Source organism: Triticum dicoccoides, chromosome 4A (genome assembly GCF_002162155.2).
Source record: "Triticum dicoccoides isolate Atlit2015 ecotype Zavitan chromosome 4A, WEW_v2.0, whole genome shotgun sequence".
NCBI lineage: Eukaryota > Viridiplantae > Streptophyta > Magnoliopsida > Poales > Poaceae > Triticum > Triticum dicoccoides.
The window spans coordinates 140,542,831-140,551,866 of record NC_041386.1 but is presented as its reverse complement, the minus strand read 5'-3'; the positions used below and the strand labels follow the sequence as shown (position 1 = coordinate 140,551,866).

The window sequence follows — 9,036 nt, the reverse complement described above, 5'->3', positions numbered from 1 at the left end:
ATACGCTAATCCTTTTCACTTTAATATATATAAGTTTTCTGTTTGCGATGACAAGTAACACTATGAAATGTTTCTGTGAAAACTTTTAGGAGCTCGTCTAAAAAGATGGCAGTGATTTGTAGAAGATATATGAGATAAAACGACAATTTTTGTTAAGCATTGGTCTAGTCTCGGAATAAGAAAATAAATCAATAGTTCATTTCACGCCATCAGGATTCTGCATTTTACCGACATAAAGATCTGCCTTCCGACCAAAACTCGCAGAGCAACCACCATTTGAACCACTAAGACCTTGATTCATCAAGCATTTCAAGTGGTCGCAGTACACTGTTTGGAGGGCTGTTTTAAGTTGGGGATTGCTGAATAAAATGTAGGTAGAGGGAAGTAAAACTCCAACCATTTTAAACAAAACACAAACTCCAATCCTCCAGTATTACACAACCATGCGAACCAGGAGGTAATGCTGGCGGCGAGAGGGGTGAACAGTCTCACATGTACAGCCCCTCCGGTACACCTTCCTTCTTCTTGAACATTACCTTCTCTTTGGCCTTCTTGAAGTCAGCATGTGTCACCTATAAATAGAAAGGAAGAAGCAGGAAATGTAAAACATGTGAAATCAAAACATAGGAAGGAGCAGGAAATGTAAAACATGCGAAATCAAAACTCCAGCCATGTTCTATTCCTTTTGAGGGGCATCCAGTTATGTTTTTTAACGTAAGAAAATAGAAATACCACCCTGGTCAAGTAAACTATCCAGGAAAGATCAACAGAATGTCTTGGATTACTATCGTTCCTTCACCCCATGTCACAATTCATAGTTAGCTTAGAAGGTTGGGATATAAGAAAGAGCAAGGGATCTGATCCGCAGAGCAACTATGTCTTACCTTCATCCTGCGCTCTCTTAAGGCAAGCAATCCAGCTTCAGTACAAATGGCTTTGATATCAGCACCAGAAAACTCATCTTTGGTCATCACAAACTCTTCTAGGTTCACATCTTCTGCCAATGTCATCTTAGCAGTGTGTATCTGCACCAATAAAACACTAGGTAAGAACAAACACAGGTTCCAAACAAACACCTAGTAGAGCTAAATATTTAGAAGAAAAGCACCTGAAAGATACGCCGTCGTGTTTTAATATCTGGTAATGGAAATTCAATCTTTCTGTCAATTCGGCCTGGTCGAAGCAAAGCTGGGTCAAGGCTCTCAATGCGGTTTGTGGCTAGAATAACCTTTACATCTCCTCTTGAATCAAAACCATCGAGCTGATTTAACAACTCCAACATGGTTCTCTGAATCTCACGCTCACCACCTGAATGAGCATCATACCTATAACAAATAACAACTCGATTCAACTCATTGATAACTATAACAAAAAACAACTCGATTCAATTCATTTTTCACGGGAACTCCACCATCTTTTTTTTCGGGGTACAAAGAAGAATAACCATCCTAGAGTAAACTTCAAATATGTGGTATATCTTACCTCTTTGTTCCAACTGCATCGATCTCATCAATGAAGACAATTGAAGGAGACAGATCATCAGCCACCCTAAACAGTTCTCTTACAAGCTTGGGTCCGTCACCAAGGTACTTCTGGATCAACTCACTCCCAACAACACGCAAGAATGTTGCTGATGTAGAATTGGCAACAGCCTGCCACAATTTTATACAATAAGATAAAGTTGCACTATTACAAAAGACATAATAACGTGCTTAACAAGCTTTTAGCGGGTTCACTAATTTATTAGTGGAAAAGATGCTTAAGTGAAGCAAAATATGGAATCTTTGCCCAGTGGAAAGGATAAAAAGGCACAAACCTTTGCAAGTAGAGTTTTCCCTGTTCCAGGTTCCCCGTATAGTATGACTCCCTTCGGAGGCCTGATCCCAATGTCCTCATATAGCTCAGGATGTGTCAAAGGAAGTTCCACTGCCTCTTTGATCTCTTGAATTTGGGCATCCAAACCACCAATGTCAGCATAAGACTCCAAAGGTGCCTTCTCAACTTTCATGACAGAAACCATAGGATCAACTTCATCTTGCAAAATTCCAACCACCGAGAGAACCTGACAGAAATGATATCAAGTTTGCTTCTCAATAAAGTTCTAAATGAGTTGCATCAAACAGACCTATAATTGTTCTGTTCATATAAAAGTGCATTGAGATATTAAAATTGGAATGAAACTGAGGATCTAGAGATGCACCCATTGGAAATAAATCTAAACACCAGTAGAAATATATCATTATTAACCACACAAAGAATATAAGAGCTGAAGACACAAACAAAGATTAAAGGAAAACACATACTACAAAGAGAAATACTGCAAGAAAATTACTGCATTTAATGGTGATCATAGTGTTCGTTAAGAAAGCAATAACAGAATTTTTGCTTTGAAGTTTGAATATGGAGTTAAGGTGAACAGGTGTTTGCTTTTGCAACTGTCAATTGTTGACGATCGTTTGTGATAATATTCAGGCCAGAAAGTGGTCAGCATCATATATAGATAGACAGACAAGGTTGGTACTTATCCAACTATATAAGTTAAAAAATATCCCTAAAGAAATCAAGGAAATGACACTTAGCAATGAAACAAAACAAGTTTGCAGAGACAACATAAGCATTGTACTCCCTCCGTTCCTAAATATAAGTCTTTTTAGAGATTTCAATATGGACTACATACTGAGCAAAATGAGTGAATCTACACTCTAAAATATGTGTATATACATCCGTATGTAGTCCGTATTGAAATCTCTAAAAGGACTTATTTAGGAACGGAGGGAGTATTACAAACTATAGTGCAGTTCATGCATAGATATCTTCATATATATAATCAAATCACGTGTCACGGTTCAGCACGTACGCAACAAGTTTCATCTCAATTCCGATGTTTCGCCCCATGGCCCCACCCCACAAGTCCCAATGTCATCAAAATGCCCCGAGTTCTAACTCACTACAATATTGTCAGCCTCCCTTCACAAATGTTACCGTTCCAATTGGATCAGTTCTACCTCACTCCGATGTTGTCAGCCTCCCTTCACAAATGCTATCTTATCAAAAGCCTCTAGAACCAAGGAAATTACCAGCATCACAACAAAACACTAATCTGAACTCGCCCTAGGTTTTCTCGTGGTCAAAACTATTCAATTCTAATCCATGTTCGAGTCCATCAGATAAATGCAGATTTTACAGATTCGTACCTTGTTATGCATCAGTATGGAGCATCCCGGCTCCAGCTGGTCCTTGTCGACGAACGAGAGTACGCTGACATAGTACTCAGGCCCAACGGAGGACGAGACGATGGCGTGGCTCTCGTCGATGATCTCCTCGAGCGAGCCAACGCTCATAGGGGTGCCGCGGAGGTCGTCGACCTTAGATCGGTCCTCCTCCGTCTTGTCTTCGCTGGGGCGCAGCCGCTCCTGGCTCGCGACGAACTCCTCCTCCATGAGAAGGTAGTCCTTGACGCGGTCCAGCTTGAGAAGGCGGAGGCGGCACTTGGAGAGCGGCGCCACGGGGGGCAGCCGCGCCGCCGCCTCGGGGCCCCTCTGTTTCCGCTGCTTGCGCCCCACGCGCGACGGTGCGGCAGGGGGCTCGAACTTCTTGTCCTTCTTGTCGCCGGCGGCACCGTCGCCCGGCTTGCGGTCACCGGGGAGACCGCCCTGCTTGCCCATGCCGCCTGGAGAACCCTGCCCCATCGCCGCCGGCTGGTTGCTTCGATTCGAGGGTTAGGGTTTGGGTTGGGAGAGATAGAGAGATCGGGCTTTCTTTTACTACGGTGCTTCGATAAGACCGATATATAGTTTTCTCGTTCTATATAATCTTACTCTCTTTTTTTCCTCTCCACGCCTACGTACTTGGCTAGGAGTACTTCTATAAGAAAAAAAAAGTGATATACCTATGACATCCAGGCCGTCGTCTTTATTTTGTTACAGCTCTGGTAAAAGTGATATACTTCCTTCTTTTCGGTTTATAGGGTTTATCTCAAAATTTTAATTTTTTCATTTTATAAGGCTCAATTTGGCTGTTTCCCATCACATGTTCAAACTTCAAGGTGCATTAAATCATTTCATGCAAGCATTAAGAGAAAACTGACCAATGCATGCATTTTATGCATGCATGAATTGCAATTAATGCATTCGTAAACATAATTTTTTAAGGAAAACAAGAGCAATAATTGGGTGATATTGCAAACTATAAAAAATATTCTACCACTCATCATCTACCTTGGTTAGTGAGATTTTTAAATTGTGCCTTATAATCCAGAAAGGAGGGAGTACCTCGTGACATCCAGGTCGTCGTCTTCATTTTGTTTACAGCTCTGATCGTTCATCTTATAATATTAGCGAATCCTGGAAAAAATGAAAACACGTTGCCATCTTTGAAAATGATTTTACGGTGTCACGGTCCGTGCGAAACAAATGTTGTAAAAGCATACCGTAATTTTTTTCTTCATCTTCCCCAACGAGCTAAGCGTTGCTCGATAAAGCGCTCCGGCTCCCATCGCCGCCCCCACCTGGCTCGGGCCCTCGCCTGGCCCTCCTAACACTGGGCTCCCCCGCCTCCTCCCGTGGAGGTATTGTCATGGGGGAGCTTCCATGGATTGTGAGCACGGTCACTCCCGCCTGGCTCGGGCCTTCGCCTAGCTCTCCCAGCGATGGCCTCCTCGCCTCCTCCAGTGGAGGTGCTCCCATGGGCAGCTTGGCCATCGAGATGCTTTCATGAAGGTGCTTAAACAGGCAACGATTTCGCAGGAAATTGGTCATATCAAACCTTCACACTGGAAATCGAATATTGAGCCGGAATCGAGTCTCCTCGTCGTGGAATCGAGCTCGGGATTTGTCGGTGCCGGCGCAAACGCGGGCGTTGACTCGTTTCCTGTTCACCTCAAAAATTGACTTCAAAACTATAACTATGGGATATGTAGATGATAATATTCAGTGATCTGGAAAATATTTTTCAGGATCCCGTTTACGAGATCTATTCGGTGCGTCTTTTTCGATCAAAACTGTAAATTTAGTAGTTTAACCACTTTTTTGGGATTTACTAGACATACTCTTAGAGCGTCTCCAGAAACAATCCCTAAACAAGGCACATATATAATTTTTTGGCTCTACATGTAAAAAAAATGTCTCGGGCAGAGACCCTGTACGAGGCTATATATATAATATAATATAATGCTCTATTTGTTCCTAAATATAAGTTTTTTTAGATATCTAAAAAGACCTATATTTAGGAACGAAGGGAGTAGAAGGTATCAAAATTTTAACTGGGACGAAAAGTGTACTTTTGTTCACGAACTCAAATGCATCTTGAAGAGCAGTAAAACTTAGAAAACCAAATAAAAAATGATGATTTGTTGGCATCAAATATTGGCTAGCTGTATACATATGTGCAATTTTTCATGAATAAAAAACACTTCTAAACATTCTGGGGAAAAACAAAAAGCAATGCTCCAAAATGCATTCAAAAAATATATTTTCTGGAGAATCAGTTTTTACCCAGAGCATTTAGAAATGTTTTTCTTCACGAGAACGTGCACGTACGTAGACCAATTTATCTATTTGCTGCCAAAAAACAGATTTTTATGTTTTGTTTGCTTTTATATTTTGTTGTTCATGAAGGAGCATTCGAGCTTGCTCGCGAGCAGAAACTCGTGTCCCACAGCGAGCCCCTTATCCTAATGGTGGAGAAGGAGGCCCCTTTCCACCGTTGCCAACTGCAGGAAGAAATTTCAGGTGCATGCACAGCCGCCCTCGCCCTCACCTTTCGACAATGCTGATGCTAGCGGCCCTCTCCGGCATTCCCCTGCAACTCCTCATAGTTGTGCCGCCCTCAGAAACACCTCTGCCCCTTGCACCTTCTCGCAATGGTTGTGTTGACGCTCAAAAATGGCACAAGGAATAAAATAGTAAGGATCACATGGATTGGCTCGAACCCATAGGAACATGAGATCAATTTAAAGATTGGAGCTCACCATTGGTATCCCTCTCTGAGAAGATCAAGAAGGATATAAGTGTAGCCCAAATAGGAGATCGGACGTATAAGTCATGATAGGTTCATAGGGGTATGTGTAGAAATCAAATTATGGCACAATGAAACACCCCGCGAATCATGCAACAGTAATCTCTCTCTAATGGTGGCCATGTCATCATGGTTACTATGCAAATGGTCACTTGTCTAAAATCAAAGTAAATTTCAAATTTAAATTTCAAGTCAAATATTTATTTATTCAAAGTATAAAACTAAATTGTTCAAATTTTAGTATAAATTCCCCTGATCATTTAACATGTTGAACCAACATCATTTGACTCACCAATTAATCCCTAGAAAATTATTAAATGCTCCAACAACAAATAAAATGCCCTTTTCAAAATAAACAATTATATAAACTTTTCCAAATAAAAATGAAACCTTGTGTGTAGCATCCAAAATATTCCATTTGAATTATATGTTAGATATCATGTAGAACTAGATTGGTTTGGACACTGAGATAAATAGAAAGTAGTAGCTATCTTTTTACAGAAAAGTAAAAAACTGAAATTGCACTGTGCACATTTGGCCCACTATGAACAGGAGCTAGCCAGCCCAACCCACTTGGCCTATCCCTAACTTCCAGCTATAGAGGCACAACTAGTGCGTGGCAGCCATCCGGCGGCGCCATGGCCGGATGGCCGACGCCTGGCTCTACGGGGCGCCTGGGAGGGGATAAGGGAATCTCCCTCGACCCCGAACGAACCTCCAGCCACTTCTCCCCCTCCTTTCGCCCCCCTCTCTTGAACTAGAGCTCGGGCGAACCGCAGCCACCACGACCGACCTCGCCCATGCGCTCTTCATCGTCCCCGCGCTCTAGGAGGTTGTCCACGAGCTCCGTCGTCGAACGCTACGCCCCCTACGCCAACGGACACGAGTTGGCCTCCACCACAGCGCCAGAACATCGTCTTCTTCAACCTCCGTCCGCCTCAGATAACCGGAGCTTCACCGCTTCGTTCGTCGCCTCCCCTGCGCTACAAAGCCGTCAAGGGCTTTTCTTAGCCACGCGGTGAGCCGCCGTCCGTCCTCCTCTTCCCTCTACTCGTTTCACCGCCGTAGGTCGTCGTTCGCGCTGCCCGGTCTTCGTCCAGTGGCCGCGGTCACCGCGGCCGTGACCGCGTCCAGCCCTGCGCCGCCGCTCGCCTACCTGTGCTCCTCACAGTTCTGTGTCCCGGCTCGTGCTTGCCCGCGTCATGTGCGCCCCACCATGCTCGGAGCCCGTGTGCTCGCTGCTGCGCCCGTGCCCACACACCCGCCGCATCAGCTCATTTAGTTAACCTTTTAAGTTTAATTAACCTGCTAACTAAACTAGGTTAAAGTGCTATTAGCTATTATGTGTATGACAGGGGGGCCCACCCCCGGTTAACCAGTCAAACGTTGACTGGTCAACTGGGACCCCCTGGACCCTTTGGTTAGCCCCTGGGTGCACTCTGGGTGCACTGCACCGGGTGCACTTAGTGTTTTTGCTTTTTTTATTTTGAATTAATATAAATTCCAGAAAATAGTTAAAACTTTGGAAATTCATATAAAATAAACTGTAAGTTGGATGAAAAAGTTATGTATATGAGAGTTGCTCAGAAAAATCCAACGAATTCGAATGCGCGGACCGTTCATCTGTCACATGCCCTTAGCATGCTGAACATGAAACTTTCCCTCTCTTTTCCTTTGTCCGAAAAACGCCAAACACCGGAAAACCTCTTCGGATGTTTTCCCTCTCCGTCTGCAACACGTAGTACTGCGTTAGAACACCCCTAGTTCTGCTTTTCATCATGTCATGCTTAGTGGTACCTATGTTTGCTCTGTATTTACTGTTTCTTCCCCCTCTTCTCTCCGGTAGACCTCGAGACCGATGGTGCCTCCGTGATCGACTACATCACCAACGACCGTTCCTTTGCAGCAGAGCTTCCAGGCAAGCCCCCCTTTGATCATCCCGATATCGCCCATTCCATTCTCTCATGCTTGCATTAGACTTTGCTACTGTTATTGTTTGCTCCTATTCTGATGCATAGCCTGTTTATTGTAACCTGTTGTTGTTACCTACCTGCTTATCCTAAACTGTTTAGTATAGGTTGGGTAGAGACCCATCAGAGACCCCTACTTTGTCCCGACTGCCCCGCTGGATTATCAGAAGACCCGATCAACGGGATCGAAGACCAGGCCCCGGCACCGCACATCACTTTCCCCTTAGTTGCTCGACACTACTGGGTCAATATCGCGTGCCGAGGGTGAGACCTCTACAACACTTCTGATGTTAACCCTGTAGTGTAGATATTCGGTCATGGTCATCGAGGGTGATTCCGCCTTAACCACTTCCGATACGACTCTGTCGTGCAACCCCTCAAGTGTGAACCTCGGGGGTGGTTCCGCTTACGTTCACCTTGATGATTACATTGAGTGGAATTCACCGGGGGTGATTCCTCGGGTTTTCCCCTTGGTGTTAGACACACAGTTACTATGGTTACTATGACTGTACACTGAACCATGTTACTAAAGACGGGTCGGCCCTGAGGGGTACCCGCGCGAGCTTAATAGCGAGTGATGTGGAGTCGGGTTGACCTGGAAGGTGCCCGCGACATACTTGCGAGGTGTGGCCGGGCATTCTTAGCCCTCGCCGCAAGTACTCGAGATGGGGCAACGGGGTCCCATCTTTCGTGAGTCTCTGCTCATGACCGCACTACCAACACACTAACGGTTTGGATATTTGATCCAAGGGGCCTCTGGCCTGATAGAACTAACCATCACATGGGCATAGTATGGACGTTCTGCGTCGTATGCATCAGCTGAAGCTTAATAGACGCCAGCGACTGAGCGGCGCGCGCCGGGTTGGACTGGTAAGCTCCTGCCTTTTTAAGGAGGTAGCTAGGTCTACTCACCGGCCGCCCACGCAACGTGCATGAGTTCCCGGGCGATGGCCCAAGACCCCTGGGGGCATAGGCTTAGTCCGGCGTGCTGACCTCTCTATTAAGCCTAGGTCGGGTTGCGGCGTATTGTTTGGCCGAGGCCGGGCATGAC

General features: G+C 44.8%; 1 protein-coding gene across 1 annotated transcript; it reads right to left on the bottom strand.

Moving 5' to 3' along the window:
• Window positions 1–268: 268 nt before the first annotated feature.
• LOC119285441 (26S proteasome regulatory subunit 4 homolog) lies at window positions 269–3,777 on the bottom strand. Its single transcript, XM_037564712.1, has 6 exons — window positions 3,195–3,777; window positions 1,817–2,062; window positions 1,483–1,652; window positions 1,109–1,325; window positions 885–1,025; window positions 269–572 (listed from the first exon to the last, which is right to left on the bottom strand). The coding sequence occupies exons 1-6, from the start codon at window positions 3,687–3,689 to the stop codon at window positions 489–491; spliced, it is 1,353 nt and encodes a 450-aa protein (XP_037420609.1). The 5' UTR covers window positions 3,690–3,777; the 3' UTR covers window positions 269–488.
• Window positions 3,778–9,036: the final 5,259 nt, after the last annotated feature.

Excerpts from the sequence above, each read along its gene's own strand:
- LOC119285441 (XM_037564712.1), bottom strand. The coding sequence starts at position 3,689 with ATGGGGCAGGGTTCTCCAGGCGGCATGGGCAAGCAGGGCGGTCTCCCC. Across the intron at positions 1,326-1,482 it reads GATGCAGTTGGAACAAAGAG|GTATGATGCTCATTCAGGTG; the intron begins GTAAGATATACC and ends TATTTGTTATAG. Across the intron at positions 1,026-1,108 it reads CACGACGGCGTATCTTTCAG|ATACACACTGCTAAGATGAC; the intron begins GTGCTTTTCTTC and ends TTATTGGTGCAG.